The 21,477-nt window shown below is 35.5% G+C and overlaps 1 protein-coding gene across 5 annotated transcripts in view; it reads left to right on the forward strand.

The window, feature by feature from the left end:
* NUCB2 (nucleobindin 2) overlaps window positions 1-16,535 on the forward strand; it is a 54,021-nt gene extending 37,486 nt beyond the window's left edge. For 2 of the 5 annotated variants that reach the window (XM_027581343.2, XM_027581344.2), the window contains exons 6-14: window positions 7,679-7,782; window positions 8,598-8,783; window positions 8,975-9,065; window positions 9,669-9,727; window positions 9,824-9,916; window positions 10,975-11,064; window positions 15,480-15,650; window positions 15,911-15,992; window positions 16,423-16,535. In XM_027581343.2, the coding sequence (XP_027437144.1) occupies window positions 7,679-7,782; window positions 8,598-8,783; window positions 8,975-9,065; window positions 9,669-9,727; window positions 9,824-9,916; window positions 10,975-11,064; window positions 15,480-15,650; window positions 15,911-15,992; window positions 16,423-16,430 (884 nt within the window). In that variant the 3' untranslated portion in view covers window positions 16,431-16,535. Of the gene's footprint in view, window positions 1-7,678; window positions 7,783-8,597; window positions 8,784-8,974; window positions 9,066-9,668; window positions 9,728-9,823; window positions 9,917-10,974; window positions 11,065-15,479; window positions 15,651-15,910; window positions 16,001-16,422 lie in introns of those variants that run through there. The other 3 variants (XM_027581346.1, XM_027581345.2, XM_027581347.1) reach the window with 3 other exon arrangements.
* The last annotated feature ends 4,942 nt before the right edge of the window (window positions 16,536-21,477 follow it).

Consider the following 21,477-nt stretch of genomic DNA (forward strand, 5'->3'; position numbering starts at 1 on the left):
AACATCAAAGCAAACCAAGAGAGAGAAAATCTAATTATAACAATTTCCATAGATGAAACAGAAAATCGTCAGAGAGCTTGCTCTAAAAAAACCATACTATGCCCAGAGAGTGTCAAAAGGAATTCTATTAAACTGTTAAAGAACAGATTGTCAGGACACCTGGGTGGCTCAGTTGGTTAAGTGTCCAACTCTTGGTTTCAGCTCAGGTCATGATCTCAGGGTCGTGAGATCGAGCCCCGTGTTGGGTTCCACACTCAGTGGGGAGTCTGCTTGGGATTCTCTTCCTTCCCTGTCCCTCTGCCCTCTCTCCTTCTCAAGTAAAAATAAATACATCTTTTTTTTTTTTTAAAAAAAGAACAGATTGTCAGTGCTATTTAAACTATTCCAGAGCATAAAAAAAGAAGGAAAGCTTTCATACTCTTAATATGTATTGATGCCAAAACCAAAATTATTTTATGTCAAAAGTACACCATATAATAGCAAGTGCATTTATTTTAGGAATGCAAGATTGACTTAATATTAGGAAATCTAATACTATAAATCATCATATGAATAGTAATAGAAAAAATTTTGGTGTGACAAAAATCAAGAAGTCAAAGGACAAAGGATAAATTAGAATAAATCTTTGAAACTTCTATCTTTTAAAATTAAGATTTGGCATGTGTGAGTAGCACATTTGGTTATGTGTCCAACTCTTGGTTTTGACTCAAATTGTGATCTTGGGGTTGTGAGATAGAGCCCTGCCTTGTATGGGGCTCCAAGCTCCGTGCAGAGTCTGCTTAAGATTGTCTCTCCCTCTACTTCTACCCCTCCCTCCACCCCTAGCCCTGCTCCCCCATTCACACACACTCTCTCTCTAAAATAAATAAACAAATAAACAAATAAATAAATGAATAAAATTAAGATTTGATTCTTTTAGAGCAGTGTAAGGTTTACAGCAAAATTGAAGGGAAGGTGCAGAGATTTCCCATTTGCCCCCAGCCCCCCAAACATGCATAACCTCCTTCATTACTAGCATCACCCACCAGAATGGTAAATTTGTTACAATTGATGAACCTACATTGACACATCATAATCACCCAAAGTCCATAGTTTACATTAGAGTTCACTTTGGTGTTTTACAGTCTAGGATTTGGACAAATCTATAATGATATGTATCTACCATTATAGTATCATGCAGAATAGTTTCACTGCCCTAAAAATCCTCTGTGCTCTGCCTATTCATGCTCCTATATTCTTTTAATTTTAGACTGTGAGAATATTAAATAGCTATGAAGTAGAATTTTTGAAATGTGAAGATATCCACAGATAAGAAAGCAATCTCCTATATCATATGACCATCTCTAAATCTACAGAAAAGGAGCAATTGACAAAATTTAACACTTCTTAATTTTAAAAAAGTAATAAAATAGTGATCAATAGATACTTCTGTAACATGATCAGGTATGTTTAACTCAGCCACATCATACTTGGTAGGGAAATGCAAGTGTGTATTCTAATTAACATCAGGAACAAGACGATGTCCACAATCACCACTACTAATTATCATAGCATTGGAGGTACTAACAAAAACAATTACATAAATGAAAAAAAAAAAAACTGGAGATAAAGTAATTGAAAAGGAGTTGATAAAACCATTTCTGTTTGCAGGTGATAGGATTATATACTTGGAAAACTCAAAATAATTGACTAAAAAAGTAACATAAAGAACAGGAAAATTCAGCAAGGTAAACTTAATATCCAGAAATCAGTATTTTTCATATGCAACAGCCAGTTACAAGATATAATGGAAGAAAAGACTCCATTTACAAATACCAACAAAGATAAAATACCCAGATTAAACCTATTAACAAATTGGACTTATAGACAAGCTTTAAAATACTCCTGAAGGATGCAAAAGTAGACTTGAAAAAAATGAGAAGACATAACATCTTTTTTTTTTCAGTTTTATTTTTTTATTATTATATTGTGTTAGTCACCATACATTATTAGTTTTTGATGTAGTATTCCGTGATTCATTGTTTGTGCATAACACCCAGTGCTCCGTGCAGTATGTGCCGTCTTTAATACCCATCACCAGGCTAACCCAAACCCCCACCCCCTCCCCTCTAGAACCCTCAGTTTGTTTCTCAGAGTCCATAGTATCTCATGGTTCGTCTCCCCCTCCAATTTCCCCCCCTTCATTTTTCCCTTCCTGTTATCTTCTTCTTCTTTTTTTTAACATATAATGTATTATTTGTTTCAGAGGTACAGGTCTGTGATTCATCAGTCTTACACAATTCACAGCGCTCACCATAGCACACACCCTCCCCAACATTCATCACCCAGCTCCCCCATCACTCCCATCCCCCACCACTCCAGCAACCCTCAGTTTGTTTCCTGAGATTAAGAATTCCTCATATCAGTGAGGTCATATGATATAGGACATAACATCTTTTTGATACAAAGACTCAACGTTATAAACATGTCAGTTTTCCTTAGGTTAATTTATAAGTTTGACAGGATCCAAATAAAAATATGTACTTTTTTTTTCTGCTGCTAGACAACTTAATTTTAAAGTTCATATGAAAAAAGAAGCAAAAAAGCTACATACTTCAGAAAAAGAACAATGAAGGACTAGATAGATAGGTTAGGTATTAAAATATATCACTAAGCCCCAGTCATTAGAACTGTATAGTTTTGGCATATAAGTAGAAAGACCAGTGGAACTAAATAGAAATACCAGAAGTAAAAGTAAATACATTTAGAATTTAGTTTGAATTAAAGGTGGTATCTCATTATTAGTAGGATCAAGATAGATTTTTAAAAAGAATAATGTTGGTACAATTGGTTAGCCATTTGGAAAAAGGTACAGTTAGAGCTGTATCTCATTTACATCAGAATAAGTACAAATGAATCAAAGATATCAGTGTAGAAAATAATACCATAAAAGCACTAGATGACAACATAGGTGAATTTCTTTATTATCTTGGAATGGCCTTTCTAATTATGAAACAAAATCAAGAAGCTAGATTTGACAAGTGGGAGACCCTTCCAGCTGGCTGACCTATTTTTGTGACATGTCCCTTATAGGCTATAATGCCAACGATGGTTCATTGGCATTAATAAACATTTGAACATTTACTCCTGGTGAATAGTAGTTTTTTTTTTTTTTTTTTTAAAGATTTTATTTATTTATTGGACAGAGAGAGAGGGAACAGAAGCAGCGGGAGAAGAAGAGGGAGAAGCAAGCTTCCCGCTGAGCGGGGAGCCCGATGCGGGGCTCGATCCCAGGACCCTGAGATCATGACCTGAGCCGACGGCAGATGCTTAACGACTGAGCCACCCAGGCGCCCCGTGAATAGTAGTTCTTAAACTTCAGATTGCATAGGAATCACCTGGGGAGCTTGTTAAAAATTCAGTTAACTGGATCTTACCTCTAGAGTTTCTGATTCTGGGGGTGAGTAATATGTATTTTAAACATGTGCCTCTGGTCAATGGATCATATTGGAGAAATGCTTGTGTAGAGCATTAAACTCCTTGCTGGTGAATAGACATAGAAAACCAGTACCAAATATTCCTTATCCTGAGATTTAAGGAAATCAATGAGAGGTAAACTGAGCGCATACCCTACTACCTCAGGTGGTCAGACATAGAAGGAGGTTCCGTCCTTAAATCTGGGCCTAAGGTGTTTTGAGATTACTTTCCTCTTAGACAACCTCCATCCGTTCCATCTTGGCAATATTTTCTTTATTCCAAATAGGGGCTGAATTTCATTATCTAAAGAAAACTGTCTGATGCTTAGAAAACTTATGTATGTTTTCTTACTGATTCAGAATTTATGAATTGAAATTTCTGATAATTTGAAGAAAGACTTAAAGGGTCTTTTTTTTTTTTTTTGGTATAATTTTTAAAGTAAGTAATACATTCACATGGCTGAAAACCAGAAACTATAGAAGGCATATAGCAAAAGTGCTCTGATATTTTTGTGTCCTATCAGTTCCCCCAACATGATCCTTCTGTTTCTTCATTCTTATATAAGCAAATACAAATAAAAGTCCTTATTTTTCCTCTCTTTTTATGCAGAAGGTTAGCATATAATACACATTTTGTACTTTGTCTTTTTCTGTTAACAACATATTTGGAGACCTTTCTGTATTAGTACATGGAGACCATCTTCATTTTAAAAAAGTTTATTTTATAGCTGCATAGATTTCCATTATATGGATATGCCATAATTTATTTAACTAGGCCTCTGGTGATGAGTATTTGGGTTATTTTTAGCGAATAGTCTTGTATATATATCGCTGTATATCTGTGTAAAATTATCTGTAGGATACGTTCCCCACAGAGAAACTATATATATGTATTTGTAATTTTTATAGATATTGCCACCTCCACAGAGGTTGTATCAATACATACTCTTATAATTTCTCACATCCTGTTAATAGTATGTATCTTCAGACTTTAAGAGTTTTACCGTTCTGTTAGATAGTATAATAGCATGGTTTTAATACACATTTCTCCTATTTTGAGTGAGGTTAAGCATCTTTTCATGTATTTCACTGTCCGGTCATATCTTTTAGGCCTGGGTCTTATGACAAATCTTTTCTTCATAAGTAAAATTTGTACAGTGCCATACAAAGAATTCAGCGAAATCTTAATTTAACTAAATATAGCAGTTTCTTACTTTCTGGTATAACAAAATGTTCCAGGCTCATCTTGTACCTATCCTGCCCCAGGCCTGGAATGAGCTATTTCTCTGAGGATTCCTGGTTTTTTTTAGTGGGAAATGATATTACAGACCAAAGACTGGCAGTAGGTGTGCTCATTGCTTCTGGAATATATTTTCTTTCTTTTCTTTTCTTAAGATTTTATTTATTCATTTGAGAGAGAGAGAAGCACAAGCGGGGGGAGGGGCAGAGGCTGAGGGAGAAGCAGACTTTCTGCTGAGCAGGGAGCTTGACGAGGGGCTCAGTCCCAGAATTCTGGGATCATGAGCTGAGCCGAAGGCAGATGCTTAACTGACTGAGCCAATCAGGTGCCCCTGGAATATATTTTCTTATTGACATTTTCACTGGACAGAGATAGGAGATTTATGCATGTCTATATACATCGACATACACGGGCACACACATTTTTGGCTGTATAAATGTATGTGCGTATATACACACACATGTGTGTGTACCTGTAAAGCATACATACATATGTATGTACATATTCATATTTTAGAAATAAGTTCACACAGTGCTAATTCTCATCTATTTCTAGAGATTTATTTCTTTTTTTAAAATTTAAATTCAATTAATTAACATATAATGTATTATTAGTTTCAGAGGTAGAGGTCAATGATTCATCAGTCTTATATAATACCCAGTGCTCATTACATCACGTGCCCTCCTTAATGTCCATCACCCAGTTACCCCATCCACCCACCCTTCTCCCCTCCAGTAATCTTCAGTTTATTTCCTATGATTAAGAGTCTCTTATGGTTTGTCTCCCTCTCTGATTTCATCTTGTTTTATTTTTTCCTCTTTGTCCCCTATGATCCTCTGTTTTCTTAAATTCCGCATATGAGTGAGATCATATGATAATTGTTTTTCTCTGATTGGACTTATTTTGCTTAGCATAATACCCTCTAATTCCATCCACATCATTGCAAGTCGCAAGATTTCATTTTTTTGATGACTGAGTAGTATTCCATTGTGTATATATACCACATCTTTATCCATTCATCTGTCAATAGACATCTTGGGCTCTTTCCATAGTTTGGCTATTGTGGACATTGCTGCTATAAACATTAGGGTGCAGGTGCCCCTTTGGATCACTACATTTGTATCTTTGGGGTAAATACCCCATAGAGCAATTGCTGGCTCGTAGGGTAGCTCTGTTTTCAACTTTTTGAGGAACTGTTTTCCAGAGTGGCTGCATCAGCTTGCATTCCCACCAACAGTGTAAGAGGGTTCCCCTTTCTCCGCATCCTCACCAACATCTGTTGTTTCCTGATTTGTTAATTTTAGTCATTCTGACTGGTGTGAGGTGGTATCTCATTGTGGTTTTGATTTGTATTTCCCTGATGCCAAGTCAGAGATTTTTTTCTTGCCTTCCATGATTCCATATTTGTACATTCCTTTTTTCTAAGTGAGAATTCTGACTTTTAACAAATCAACACATGTACCTATTTTGCTCAATTCTATAATCCAACTGAAATAGTCCAGACTCACTTTACCCTTTCAGCTACAATACACTGTGGCTTGTTTTTTGTTTTTGTTTTGTTTGTTTGTTTTTTAAGTAGACTCCATGCCCAGCGTGGGGCCCCAATTTTTTTTTTTCAAGATTTTAAGTATTTGACAGAGAGAGACACAGTGAGAGAGGGAACACAAGCAGGGGGAGTGAGAGAGAAGCAGGCTTCCCGCTGAGTGGGGAGCCTGATGCGGGGCTCGATCCCAGGACCTTGGGATCATGACCTGAGCCGAAGGCAGATGCTTAACGACTGAGCCACCCAGGCGCCCCTCAAAATTGGGTTTGAACTCACAACCCTGAGATCAAGACCTGAGCAAGATCAAGAGTCAGACACTAGGGGCGCCTGGGTAGTTCAGTAGGTTAAATGGCTGCCTTTGGCTCGGGACTGAGCCTCATGTTGTTGGGCTCTCTGTTCAGTGAGGAGTCTGCTTCTCCTTGTCTCTGTCCCTCCCCCTGTTCCTGCTCTCTTTCTCTCTTAAATAAATGAATAAAATCTTAAAAAAAAAAAAGTCAGATGCTTAACCAAGTGAGCCAGCCAGGTGCCCCAAACTGTAGCTTGTTTAAAAAAAAATGTTCACAAAGAAAATAATTGATATGTCTTTAAAAATAAGTCCTAATCCAAATGAATTTACCTAATTTAGATTTTTATTGTTCCGTAAAGGATTCATTGGAGCAGCATACAAAAAATTCCTTCATATAAATTTTAGAACAATTCTTTTTAGAAATTCTCTTTAGGGGGCACCTGAGTTGCTCAGTTGGAAAAGCATGCAACTCTTGATCTCAGGATTGTGAGTTTGAGCCCCACTTTGGGTGTAGAGATTGCTTAAAAATAAAATACTAAAAAAAGAGAAATTCCACTTAGGTCCTTTTTTTTTTTTTTTAAGATTTATTTGAGAGGAAGAGAGCAAGCGTGAGACCATGAGTTGGGGGGAGGGGCAGAAGGAGAGAATCTCAAGCATACTCCTCACTGAGTCCAGAGCCCCGACATGCTGCTCAATGTGGGGCTCAATCCCACCATCCAGGAAATCATGACCTGAGCCTAAAGCAAGAGTCGGTAGCTTAACTGACTGAGCCACTCAGGCGCCCCTCTACTTAGATCTCTGATGAAGGCAGTATATTAGACTTTATCTAATTAAAAGTAGGAAATATGGTAGTTTTACAATAATAAAAAAGTTTTTACTATTAATTATACTGATAGTCAACTAGCCTTTCTAGAAATAATATTAAAGTGTACATATTATGTTGTATTCCTTTCTGGATTCAAGGACATCACTATTGCCTAGAATAACACTATGTACAATATTCTAAAAGAAAATATGAAAGCTTAATCTAAAATTTTGAATATTCTTATAAGATCCTATAGAATAAATATGAATACTTATGCTTATGTATTATTTATATTAATGTTTCTAGCTTTTAGTACTTTATCATTTACAGTTTTCTCATTTTCTTTCAGATACAGGCATAGACCACCATGCTCTTCTAAAACAATTTGATCACCTAAACCACCTGAATCCTGACAAGTTTGAATCTACAGATTTAGATATGCTCATCAAAGCGGTGAGAATAATTCTAAAAAGTGTTGTCATTGTGCCTTTGAGGCTCTGTCATTCGATAAGTAAATTCAGTGAAGTGGTAATATAACATTTAGACACTCTCAAGAATATTTTTAAAGGGAGATAGCTTAACCTTTATTACTACAGATAATAATATGACCATAACGGTCTGTAACCCCTTGCCCACAATTCCAAAATCCAAAGCACTATAAAAGCTGAAATCTGGCTTCAGTTATAATAAGGCTATTTGTAGTTTTTATTTAGCCTACATAATGTGAATATTCATAGACTTTGCTGAGGAAGTACTAATCTGTTTGATTATAGACTCTGCAAGGATATTACACAATATGGCATAAGTGCCATATTCTTTTTCTGAAAACTAGAAAATTCTGAAACATATCTGGGCTCTGGGATTTTAGATAAGAGTTTGTAGGCTTCTCATGTTGTACTGTATGGAGTTACCAAAATGCATGTTGTAGCCTGGGTATGAGTTTAGTTAAGTAGTTAGAAACAATTCTAGTTTTCTATATTGTATAGATTTGATACAGTCCCTTCCTTCTTTTTAAAATCAATTTATATATTACTTACTTATGAAGAACTTTCTAAAGTTGAGGCTTGCTTTGAACTCTGAGTTTCTTTTAATGCCTACATTCTGGTAATAATAATAATGACTAAAATAAAATGGCAGAGTTTAAAAGAGGAGTCCAATGTTTTCTGGACCTTCTATACTACCTTCTATTAGAATATGCTGTATGCAAGAAAGCCCTTATTTATATTTTCAAATACTCCTTGTTATTTAGTTTAAATATTACATTATAGGCCACAAGTGATCTGGAACACTATGATAAGACTCGACATGAAGAATTTAAAAAATATGAAATGATGAAGGAACATGAAAGAAGAGAATATTTAAAAACACTGAATGAAGAAAAGAGAAAAGAAGAAGAATCTAAATTTGAAGAAATGAGGAAAAAGCATGAAAATCATCCCAAAGTTAATCATCCAGTAAGAATTATGACTTTAAGAAACCATCATTAGATGAAGATACTTCTTTGAGTATCAGATAGAATTTTATCATAAGTTATTAGTACTTTAGAATCTTAATTCAGCATAGTTTCTCAAATTTGTGTTTTATTTTCAGTCTATATACATAGATTATATTTTGTTTTGAGCATTTTTTAAAAATTGATTCACAGGGAAGCAAAGATCAACTAAAAGAGGTATGGGAAGAGACTGATGGATTGGATCCTAATGACTTTGACCCCAAGACATTTTTCAAATTACATGGTAACAGATTTGATACAAATATTAATATTTATGTCTGCTGTTTGAAAGATTATAGTTGCTTTATTCTTAACTGGTTTTTGTCAAGGTCTGCTATTGAGTCCTATTGACAGTAAATGTTTAGAATTTTTCTCTAGGGTAATAGAATAGTCTTTATTGCTGACCTGCAGCATAAAATACTTTAAGTCAGTAGCTGTGTCTTTTACCTGCTTTAACTGTTGACTCATTACAGCTTACTGTAAGGTTCTCTGTAAACTGAAGGTATTTCTGTGACTAGCTAGGTTCTATCTAGCACACTTTATGCTATAATATTAAAATTTACTTTTTTCCCTATAGCGTATTGTTTCACTTTATATGTTTGAAAAAAACTGGTTAAGATATATTTTTCTAAAAAAAAACCTAGTATGAATTATAAATTAGTAGTAAATTGTTATCAGTTGGACTGATGTGAGGCTTCATAAAAAAGGAGGAAACATCTTTATGTAGCACATGGATGCTTCGTGTTAGTATCACTTCTGCAAGGCAGTTGTGAAGAGTTGTAATTTATTTATTGATTTTCGAAGGCATTAAAATAAATTTTTGCATTTGTGACTTTTTAAACTTCAGATGTCAATAATGATGGCTTTCTGGATGAACAAGAATTAGAAGCCCTATTTACTAAAGAGGTAAATGAGTTCATTTAAGTGTTCAGCATTTTTGCTCTCTTTTTTCCTTCTATTATTTTCCTTCCTTTTATGTTGGTTTTAAACTTTTCTTTTTAGTTGGAGAAAGTATATGACCCCAAAAATGAGGAGGATGATATGGTAGAAATGGAGGAAGAACGGCTTAGAATGAGGGAACATGTGATGAATGAGGTATGTTTTAAAATTTTAAGAATATATGTTATTTCAATGGATTATTCAAGTTCTTGCAATAAATCTTACCATAAAGTGGAAAATAAATACACAAAGTAGTTATTTAATTGAATTTTGCATTTTTTGATCCAGAATATTCGCTAGACTCCCTTAGTGTAGATAAAATTATTTTGTAACTACTTTAAAATATTTTAAAATTTAAAAGGTTTTTATTTAAGAGATTAAGATGCTGTTGCATGTCTTTTAGAAGTAAAAGATAATGTAGTCCAAGATTTGATGTTTTAAAAGGCTGTGTTTTTATTAAGAAAATACAAAAAATCTAATACCGTAATGGTTTATAACAACGTATTTAGTTCTTATTGACATTATTAAGCTGAGAACTTTGGTCATAGACATCAGAGGCCAGTAACTAACACCCACTGTTTTGCGTCAGTGATTTTCACCTGATATTTGAGCTATTGGTGATGGATTGGGATTTCTGTTGACTGCTGGCATCCCAAGTGTCAAGTGAATTTCTTTGGCCATTATGGAGTTCACTTTTGCAACTGGATGGCTGTAACAGCCACTGAAGAGGATTGGGACTGGTTGTCAACTTTAATTTTGATTTATTAGTTGTTTTTAAGAAAGAATGTTGAGAGCATTTTAATGTAAACTCCTTTACTGTTGGCTAACACAGTCCTCTTTCTGTAAAGGTTATTTTTCTTGGGATTTTACATGGTGTGATGAGGGAGGAAGACCATAATAGCCTAACCAGTCAGATCAGCAGACTCAAGCGTGATGATCTTTGAGCATCAGAAGTATAAATATCTCACTGTATTTTCAAATCTGAATAATACAGAAGATAGCAGTATCTATTTTCTGATTCTACTATAATGTTGAGTGTTCTGGTTTTTTTCCTTCCAACCCTCCATCCCTGTTTCTGTGGATGTTAGGCTAGCCTTAATTGCTGTATATTTGTGTAGTAGCATCTACACAAATATACAGCAATTGTCTAGAAGACAATTTCTAGTAATATGAGAGTTATTATATTTTACATATACATTTTTTTTTTTAATCAGGTTGATGCTAACAAAGACCGATTAGTGACTCTAGACGAGTTTTTGAAAGCTACAGAAAAAAAGGAATTCTTGGAGCCAGATAGCTGGGAGGTAATAAAACCTACTTGAAATGGGATGTATGGTTCAAGAAATTCTACATCAGTCCATTCTACTTTTAACTTTTATTTCCCATTATGTTTGCATGTAGAGCCTTACTGTCTTGGCTTTTCAATAAAATGTCACTATAAAATAATGAACTTGATTTTTTGGAAAGCTTGTGTCAATTGACCTCTTATTTGTAATCATGTTACATATAATTAGAAGTCTTTTTAAAATTTTATTTTTTCTAGTGTTCATTCTTGAAAATTAGAAATATAGATACATTTAAAGAATAAATTAGAAGTTACCTATAATTCTACCATCCAGAGGTAGACACTTAATTTATGCATTGTAGTATGACAATTTGGAAATAGTTTGTATCTTTAGTATATGCATATATAGCATACAATATAGAGTGTACTGTCCCATTTTTATTTTATTTATTTATTTATTTATTTATTTATTTATGAGAGAGAGAGAGAGAGAGAGAGCGCGCGCGCAAATGAGGGGGAGGGGCTGAAGGAGAGGGAAAGAATCTTGAGCAGGCTCCATGCCCAGCGTGGAGTCTGATGTGGAGCTCAATCTTACTACCCCGAGATCATGACCTGAGCCAAAATCAAGAGCCAGGTGTTCAACCGACTAAGTCACCCAGGCACCCCTGTCCCATTTTTAATTTACATATACACATAAGCTTCTATCTCTCTATGTATATTTTTAAAGATTTTATGTATTTATTTGAGAGAGAGTGTGAGAGCTTGAGCAGTGGGAGGGGCAGAGGGAGAGGCAGAGGGACAAGCGGACTCCCTGCTGAGCTCAGAGCCCGATGCAACTCAATCCCAGGACCCTGAGACCATGACCTGAGCTGAAGTCAGAGGCTTACAGGATTGAGCCCCCCAGGCACCCCATCCTGTCTATATAGTCTTAAAATGGCTTCATACTGTATAAATGTCTTTGTATGTTTGGGAAATTCTGTGTTTTTTAATGTTAACAATATTTCATGATGCCATTCCTCAAAAAACAGACTTTAGAAATGACTCCTTAGCATGCAGTTGTGTGATTATAGCATAATTTATATAACCATTGGAACAGATTTAGTCATTTGGGTCAATTCCAATTTTTTTACTGTAGTGATTAATACTATGATGACTCTCTACTTGTTCATACATATTTGAGCATCTGTAATAATTTCCCTGGGATTAATTCCTAAGAATAGAACTATTCTCAAAGTTTATGACCATTTTTAGTTTCTAAATATGTCTTGTCAAATTGCTCCAGAAAGGCATACCAATTTATTCCATAGTTTACTGTGCATACACATTTTTAAAAGAATAGTTGAGAGGTAGCAACCAGAAGAGATTGAAAAAAAAATTGTCATTTTCTATACAAAATTTAAAAGATTACCATTTCAATTAGATTTTTAACTGTCCAGAAAATAGTTTGAGGTAGGGTGACCAACTGTCCTGGTGTAGCCTGGACTGAGGAGTTTCCTGGGATGTGGGAGTTTTTAGTGCTGAAACGAGGACAGTCCCAGGATGACAGTTTATCATCTTAGTTCGAGATTAAAGAAATCAGCTTTTTTTGTCATGTTTTTTTCTAATATTTATAATATTTCTGGACTTTGGTGAAGAAGAAGAAGAATGCTCAGATATTTGAACATGCATTCCCGTTATTGCTTCTGGTGAACTAGAGAAATAGATAATTACATACTTTTTTTCATTTTAACATAATTTTAGATTTACAAAAGAGTTATAAGAATAGACAACGAATTCCTGAATACCCTTCCCAGATTTCCCATTTTACTACAGTTATTCTCTTTATCTCTTTCTCTATTTTTAATCTGTGCATATGTGTATTTATATATAACATAATTTTTTTGAGAGTAAGTTGCACATGGTGCTGCTTTAACCTTAAATACTTGAGTGTGTATTTTTTGCAAACAAGGATTTATCTTGCATAACTACAGTAAAATTATCTATGGCTACACACAAAAAACTCTTTTCCAGTCTCTAGACTTTATTGAGATTTTTGTTAATTTTCCTAATACTGTCCTTTATAGCAAAAGAAAATCCAGAATCATATACTGAATTTAGTTGTAATGTCTTCCTAATCTCCTTTAATCTGAAACAGTTCCCGAGTCTTTGTATCTCATGGCGTTCATATTTCTAAAGAGTACAGACCAGTAATTTTGTAGAATTTCCTTCAGTTTGAGTCAGTCTGCTGTTTCTTTCGGATTTCTGGTTTTGGTAGGAATACCACCAAAGTGATCTAAGTGCATCATATCATGAGGCATATGCTGCTGATTAATTTCATAACTGGCAATGTTAATTTTGATTATTTGGTTAAGATACTGTCTACCAGGTTTCCTCACTATTTTGTCTTTTGTAACTTGTAACTTAAACTCTTATATTGTCTAATACACCATACTGCCAGGATCAGAAGTCAGCATTTAAAAGAAATCACTTGACATCATATCAAAAGTATTTCCAAATATTAATTGTAAGCATAACTTTAATAGTTATGGAAGTGCTTAACTGTTTTCTCAGGGCCAGACACCCATTCTTTTACTGTTTATTTTAAAAAGATAGTGCTGCTATAAACACATTTTTATATAAAGCTTATGTGTTTAGGGTTATTTTATAGGATGGATTCTCAAGGTAGCACTACCAAGACCAAGGGAATCTTTTTCGGGCAGTTGATATATTTTGTAAAAGTATTTTTCAAAAGAATTGTACCAATTAACACTACCATCATTACCACTGTTTTGTTTTGTTTTTTTAAAGAGTCTTTGAGGGTACACTTTGAGATTCATTATCTACTAATTTTAGCATCCTTGATGATTCTAGCCAGAATCAGTTATTACAATGACTATTGACAAATGGTGATTTTCTAATCATCATTCCTTCTGCATTTATTAGTTGGCTTTCTGCAGTAAGGAAAAGCTATCCCTTCCCTCATTTCTGTTTGTTTGAGTGTAGATTCATGGCTTATTTTATTCAATAAGCTTGAATCCTTACTATCACTACTTATTTCGATGCCCATATTGCTCCAGATTTGGCTAGTGGGAGTTTCTTCAAACTGACTTTTGTATCCTTTTGGCATGTTACCTATCATTCTTTGAGGACTTCCTTACTTATTAGCATAATAAGATGATGTTCAAGGCTCATCTTGTTCTTTCTCCATCCCACCTCTGGAATCAGCCATTTTTCTGAGGAGCACTGGTCCCTTTTAGTGGAGATCATTATCACAGACTGGGATCTGGGCACTGGATGTGTTCCTTGCTACCAGAGAATCTTTGCTTCTAGGCTTTGTCAGATAATAAAGTTGGGTAATTAAAAAACATTTAAGTGTGTGTGTGTGTGTGTGTGTGTGTGTGTATATTTATATATATATTTATATTTGTATTATGTCTATTTGTATATGCACGTATTATACACATACAGAGATACACTTACATTCATATTCATCCTGGTATATTTAAGTATCAGTATATATTAAAACTTAATGAGCTCACTGGGGCTCCTGGGTGGCTCAGTCGGTTAGGCATCTGTCTTTGACTCAGGTCATGATCCCAGGGTCCTGGGACAGAGTCCAGTGTGGGGCTCCCTGCTCAGTGTGGAGTCTAATTCTCCCTCGCCCTTTGCCCCTCCCCCACTCATGCTCGCTCTCTCTCTCCAGTAAATAATAAAATCTTAAAAAAACAGAACACAAACTTAATGAGTTCACACTGCTACCTCCTGAAATTTCAGTCCAATGCCTCCAATTCCAGTATAACATCCTATTTCTTCCTCTTTCCATATTTCATATGAAACCTGGCTCCTATTTTCCGCAATATTATTCCACTTATTTCCTCAATCCTAGGATGTTCAGAGTGTTTCAGATTGCTAAACTCTGCAAAAAAGAATTTATTATTTGTTTAGATTTTTGTTGTTGTTTTTAACCTGAGCATATAGTCTGAATACTCTGATCCAAAGTTTCTTGATTAGTTCTTTTTCCCCCCTTCTGTTTTATTCACTTAAAATAAAAGTATAATTTATTTTCTTCTGCTTATAGTCAATTTGGGTTTTCCTGTCCTTGTGGATTTTCTTTCTTCTCTTTTCTTGAGTATATGAAACACTGACAAGTTTCTAAAAATCAAACCTGTACGAAAAAGGTGTATTCAGAGAAATGTGATTTCTTTTCCCGCATTCTCTCTGTCCTTTCTACCTAGTTCTCTTCATTGTTCTGTAGGTAACCCATTTCATTAGCCTTGGATTTTTCCTTTTGCTCAAATAAATATGTAAATATGTATTTTCTTATTTCCCCTTTCTTACCAAAAAGGTATATTACTATAGAAACTCTTGTACTTTACTAATCATAGAATTTTAAAAGCTGAATCAAACCTTGTTGTATAGCCAAGATTATTCTTTCCTCAATTTTTTTCCTTTTAGACACTGGATCAGCAACAGCTCTTCACAGAGGAAGAACTGAAAGAATATGAAAATCTTATCTCTTTACAAGAAAGTGAACTTAAGAAAAAGGCAGATGAACTTCAGAAACAAAAGGAAGAGCTACAGCGTCAGCATGATCAACTTGAGGCTCAGAAGCTGGAATATCATCAGGTGGTATTTATAAAATGATTGTGGCATTAAAAAGAATTTTAGGTGTTTTGGTAAAAGTGTGTGATTTTTGTAATATAATATTTCAATGTCCGATTAGCTATAGTATTTTAAAAACTGCTTTGTTGAATATTAATCTAAATTTTAGAGTCTGAATATCTCATTTTGGGAAACAATTTTCAATTAGTTTGTTGTGATTTGTCAAAGGTCATGAGAAAATAAAAGAATACTTACTTTTAAGACATTCTTTTTCAATGCACTAGGTTGTACAGCAGATGGAACAAAAAAAATTACAACAAGAATTTCCTCCATCAGGGCCTGGTGGAGAATTGAAGTTCCAGCCACGTATGTAACTTTATTTTTTTTGTTTAAGGAAATAAAAAAATTGAATAAATTGAAATCTATGTTTATTACAAATGTAATTTCAAATCATTAATATCTGTGGTATTTACTATATATTTGTGGAAATAGTGCAACTTGTACTACAAAAAAATGTACAGAAAAACATACAGAAACAAGCCTTCTAAAATGTCTATGCATTAGCATATTTCAAAAGCTATATAATTTGATAGCTATATTTATGGTGAAATGATTTATTTCAACATTATTCACAATTCTTTCTAATCAGTTATTGACATTGTCAGAGAACATGGTTTCTTAACTGTAATCTATGATTAGCTAAACGTATTTTAAAAATGCTTTATATTTATATTTACATATATATATGTATATGGAGATTCAGAATAAAGGGAGATACCTTTTTTTTTTCAAACAGACATTTAAAGTCCGAAATCCACCAGAACTTGGAAGAAAATTGTTAAATCAACATCTGTGTCATCTTTTTACCACCCTTCCTTTTTTTCTGCTCAATAAATATTTTAAAGCATATATGGAATAAAGGAAGATACTTTTTAAATGAGAACACATCTTTTCAGGACACAGATATTTAAGGATTGAAGTCCACCACAACCAGGAAGAATACAAACTCAGTAACTGGTCTCACTTTCATACCTCTCTTCTTTTTAATTTGTTCTCCTTTAATGATTCAATTAAGTGGCCATAATTATGCCATAATTTAATGAAACTATCAGTAACTGTTTAAGTGAAAAAGTTCTGTATTGCTTTTAAAGTAAATTTATATTGTTGTCACTTACTCATAAAGATAGTCTTTTATAGGTGCTTATCAGCCCCTCTCTCGATAAAAGTCTCTTTGATGTTAATAATTCTTCTTCTGAGAAGATCGCACTTTCCCCCAGTGTTTCCTGGTAACTTCTTCCTACTTCCAGAAACCTTACCTGCTAGAAATTCTTCTACTGAATAGCTTTTGCTACCATTTCAGGTCATTTTTTGGTTCATATTTCTGCTTTCTACTCTATTACTTAAGATCAGGTTCTGCTACAAAAAACCAGAAAAACCAAAGATAACAGTGTTTTAAACTAAATAGGAATTCTTCCCTCTTCCATAAAGGAAATCTGTAGGTAGGTGGTGTCCAGGTTCCTGCCTCTCTGTTCTGCTATCCTCAGTGCATGGTTTTTATCCTCAAGTTACCTCATTCTCACTGTCCAAGATTGCTTTTGGAGGCAGTGGGCAAGAGGAGAAAAAGGAAGTTCCCCCCCCCAGTTGTATCAGCTTACTGGATTCAGTGTTCCTGGAGAACCACACAACATTTTAACTTATATCTCATTGGTCATGTAGCTGCTAGGGAAGCTGAGAAATCCACGTGGCATTGGGACCAGCTAAAAGTTAGGATCTTTAACTAAAGATGAAGGAGGTCGTGTTTGGTAGGCAACTTTCAGTTTTAACCCATACAGCTTTATTGGCTCCCTATATATCTGTGTACACTCTTCTGAAACATAGAAAACACTCACTTGCCCTGCCCCAAAAGGAAATCTCCCACATCCAATCCATTATTGCATGTAGCTCAAAGACAATGATACCCTTGTATAGTCCTCTCTGTCAGGTTAGGATGTGGCACCTAATGTTCTGGCCATCTAAAAACTAAAAACTAAAAACAGACTAAAAAACAAACTAAAAAACAAGGTGTCTGCCTCATGAGTACCAAATGCATAATGGTGGGATAGGTACAGGATAACTGCAATAAAATCAACCTTTCAGAAGAGGGGAAAATAGCAGTCACTGATCCGTAACACTTAAAAGGTACTGCTTGGCAAAAATAGCAAGGTCTCTCTGCCCTGTCTATAAATATATTCCTTGGTTTTCATATCAGGCAACCCCTGATTCACTTTTGTGGGAGGAACTCCCTTGTCGAATGTCCTCAGGGGCCCTTGGCGCTGCCTTCTAGCAAGTTTTTATTGTCCATTAATTTTCAAGGACACATTTGCGTGGGCATTGGAAAGTGTGCTGGTCTTGGGGGCCGGACCCCATAACTTCCTGTTATGGTGGGTTTAGGGGCTTGGGAATTGTTTTAGATAGTTACAGGCTGTTGCAGGCCAGGTTTAGGGTTTGTTTTTATTTTGTTTTTTGGCAAAAACGTCCCCTAAAAACTTAGTATGTTTTTGGTCTGTCTTTTTCAATTATTAACCATGAGTAACCACAAAGATCTTGTCAAGACACAGTTTTTAACAAAGAACATCATCTTTTACTTGCTGGCTTCTGTGCTCTCTCTCTCTCCCCTTGGGTCTTAAATGAATGGTACCTACTTGGGACCATTTTAAATTGTAGGCTTGGATGGGATGGCAACAATCCCAGTCTGATCTCTTTCCTTAGGATGGCTCCCATTACTTGGCAGAAAATTCTTAAGAAAGGTTGAGGCAGAAAAAGGAAAGGCAGAAAAAAGGTTGAGGAAGCTTTAGCAGCTTCCTCAGAACCTTTACTTATAACTGTTTCAGTTTGGAGTAGTAGCTGACTTTTCCAATTTTTCAGGGCTCCAGATTTGGGACTTTGTCAATTTATTTTGTAGAGAGCCATTCCCTTGGCAAAGCTATATTCCTTTCCATCTGTGCAGTCTTGTTAACCTTAGCCTGAGTCCCATCTCTCCCGTATGACTTTGCTGAAAGAGGCTAGAAGCAGCCCACATGCTAACATTCTGAAGTTCTACCACTACTTCCTCTGATATCTTAACCTTAGTGGCATGAGGTCTCACTGCCCAAAGCCCTACTCCTCAACTAACCTAACTCCATATTTAAGGTCCTTTTACTAGCTGTACCTTACTTCTAGCTACCAAATTCTGTCTAGGTCAGGATTCCTGGTTGTAGATAATGGGATCTTCTTTAGCTGTTAAACAGAAGGGGCTTGATTAAGGGGTGCTTGATTAAGGGTAACTCACAGAATCTTTGGGAAGGCAGATGAAACAGAACTTAGGCTGAGCTTCATAGGAACTCCATCACAAGAGTGGGCTGCCAAAGAAGCTGCTGCTTTTGGAACAATCGAGAAGCTGCCTGCCGGATCAGGATGCCTCCTGCTGGATTAAGGAAGCTGAGAACAGTTGCCAGCTCCTTAACTGTACCACCTCTGCCGTGCTTTGTGTTGGCAAAAGTGGACACCTCGTGTGCTGCCTCTCTCCCCATGTAACCTGGTTCTGAGCAAAAGTCTCAAGTGAGTGCATCTGATTGACTGGACTAATCATATCTGGAAACCTAGCTGCAAGGGAGGTTGGGAAATCCTAGTATTTAACTTTACTACCTCTGTAGTACAGGAAGGCATGTTTAAAGCTGTTGAGTGAGCCAATCTGTCGTAACATCTCATACTTTTACATTGTGTCTCTTCACATTAATAATTTTTAAAACTCTTAGTCCTCATTTTATAAAATTTTTAAATAATCAGAGCATGCTCCAAAGATACCTTCGATTTTTTTTTTTCTTAAATCATGGATCCCAAAATTAAATGTAGCAATCTGGGAAAGTTCTGCTTACATACAGCTGTAAAAAAAAACACACACACACACAAAAACAAACAAACAAACCACAAAAAAATCACTCACTAGAGTAATGCTGTGTTTCCTTAGAGATGGAGAAGGATTCCTACCTCTATTGTTTAAATTGTAGGAAACATTAAAAAATTATCTGGCATATCCTTTTGTTGACTCTATCTGTGACAAGAAACTGTGATAAAACAGAGATTCACCCAGGGTAAACTTTTTTATCAAAGTTTTGTTTTGTTTCTTAAAGATTTATTTATTTTGAGAGAGTGAGAACGAGAGAGAGTACATGAGAGGGGGGAGGGTTAGAGGGAGAAACAGGCTCCTTGCTGAGCAGGAAGCCCGATGCGGGACTCGATCCCGGGATGCCAGGATCATGACCTGAGCCGACGCAGTCGCTTAACCAACTGAGCCACCCAGGCGCCCTGTTTTGTTTTGTTTTTAAGATTTTATTTATTTATTTGAGAGAGAGAATGAGAGAGAGCATGAGAGGGGGGACGGTCAGAGGGAGAAGCAGACTCCCTGCTGAGCACGGAGCCCGATGTGGGACTCGATCCTGGGACTCCAGGATCATGACCTGAGCTGAAGGCAGTCGCTTAATCAACTGAGCCACCCAGGCGTCCCGAGGGCAAACTTTTTTAGATGGTGGACTGGGGTTCAATCAGAAAGGAATTGGAGACAATAATATTGTACTATGATTATGTAATATGATAAATATGGATACAGGGTAGTCATGAGAATATATAAATGTATCAAAGTAACATGTTGTACCTCTTACATTTACATGATGTTATATGTCAAATATATTCAGTTAAAAATATAATTGGAGGAGAATTTAGAGACATTTCTTCAAATGATCTTTTGGCATGAGTAATAATGGGTGGATATTACTGTAGACATACCTCACAGTTTCCAGCAAATTATCGTAATTTATATTATTAAAAAAAGAATTGAGGGCGCCTGGGTGGCTCAGATGGTTAAGTGTCTGCCTTGGGCTAAGGTCTTGATCTCCCGGTCCTGGGATCAAGCCTTGCATGTCAGGTTCCCTGCTCAGCAGGGGAGTCTGCTCTCCCTCACTCTGCCCCTCCCCCCTGCTTGTGTGCTCTCTTCTCTCTCTCTCTCAAATGAATAATTAAAAATCTTTAAAATAAAAGAATTGTTAGCCCAAGATTATCTATGGACTTAAGGAATTCCAGTTCTTAAGAGTATTGGGCATTTATGAGCAACTAATTTTTCTTACAGAGTTGCTAAGAGTATTCTTTACAGCTCTCTTAGAAAGTATTGGTCCTGTGCTTAATTTATACCATTCTTCTTTTTTTAAAATTTTTTAAAAATTTATTTATTTATTTTAGAGAGAGAGAGAGAGAGAGAGCACACGAGTGTAGGGAGAGGGAGAGGGAGAGAATCTCAGACTCCCCACTGAGCATAACCCATCATGGGTTTCCATCTCAGGACCCTGAGATCATGACCTGAGCCAAAATCAAGAGTCCGACGCTTAACCAACTGAGCCACCCAGGACCCCTATACCATTCTTCTTAATACTTTTTAGGTATTCAGTAGTCTTTGATTTAGGTGACTTAGTGGTATGTATTAGTAACTTGGGGTTTTGTTTCATATATGAATTTTCATAAAGCATATAAATGTTATAGTATACTTAGGTATATATAATTAAAATTAGATTTTGGAAGATGATAGTCCTCTAGAATATTTGACTCTTGCTAAGAGAAACTGTAGTTTAGAAGTAGTGGTAAAAAACTTCTTTGAGATATGGCTCTACATTTTTTTTTAACCAAAATGTGTTTACAACAGCATTATTTTCTATGCTAATTGAACATATTTGTATTACCAAAGCCTAAATGCACATCTGTTTTTCACAGAAAGAAAAATACAAAGAAAATTTTACAGTTTTGTGAGAATGTGGTGAGAAATCTATTTTCTTTAGGAAGAAAATTT

The sequence above is a fragment of the Zalophus californianus genome, chromosome 11 (assembly GCF_009762305.2).
Source record: "Zalophus californianus isolate mZalCal1 chromosome 11, mZalCal1.pri.v2, whole genome shotgun sequence".
NCBI classification, from domain to species: domain Eukaryota; kingdom Metazoa; phylum Chordata; class Mammalia; order Carnivora; family Otariidae; genus Zalophus; species Zalophus californianus.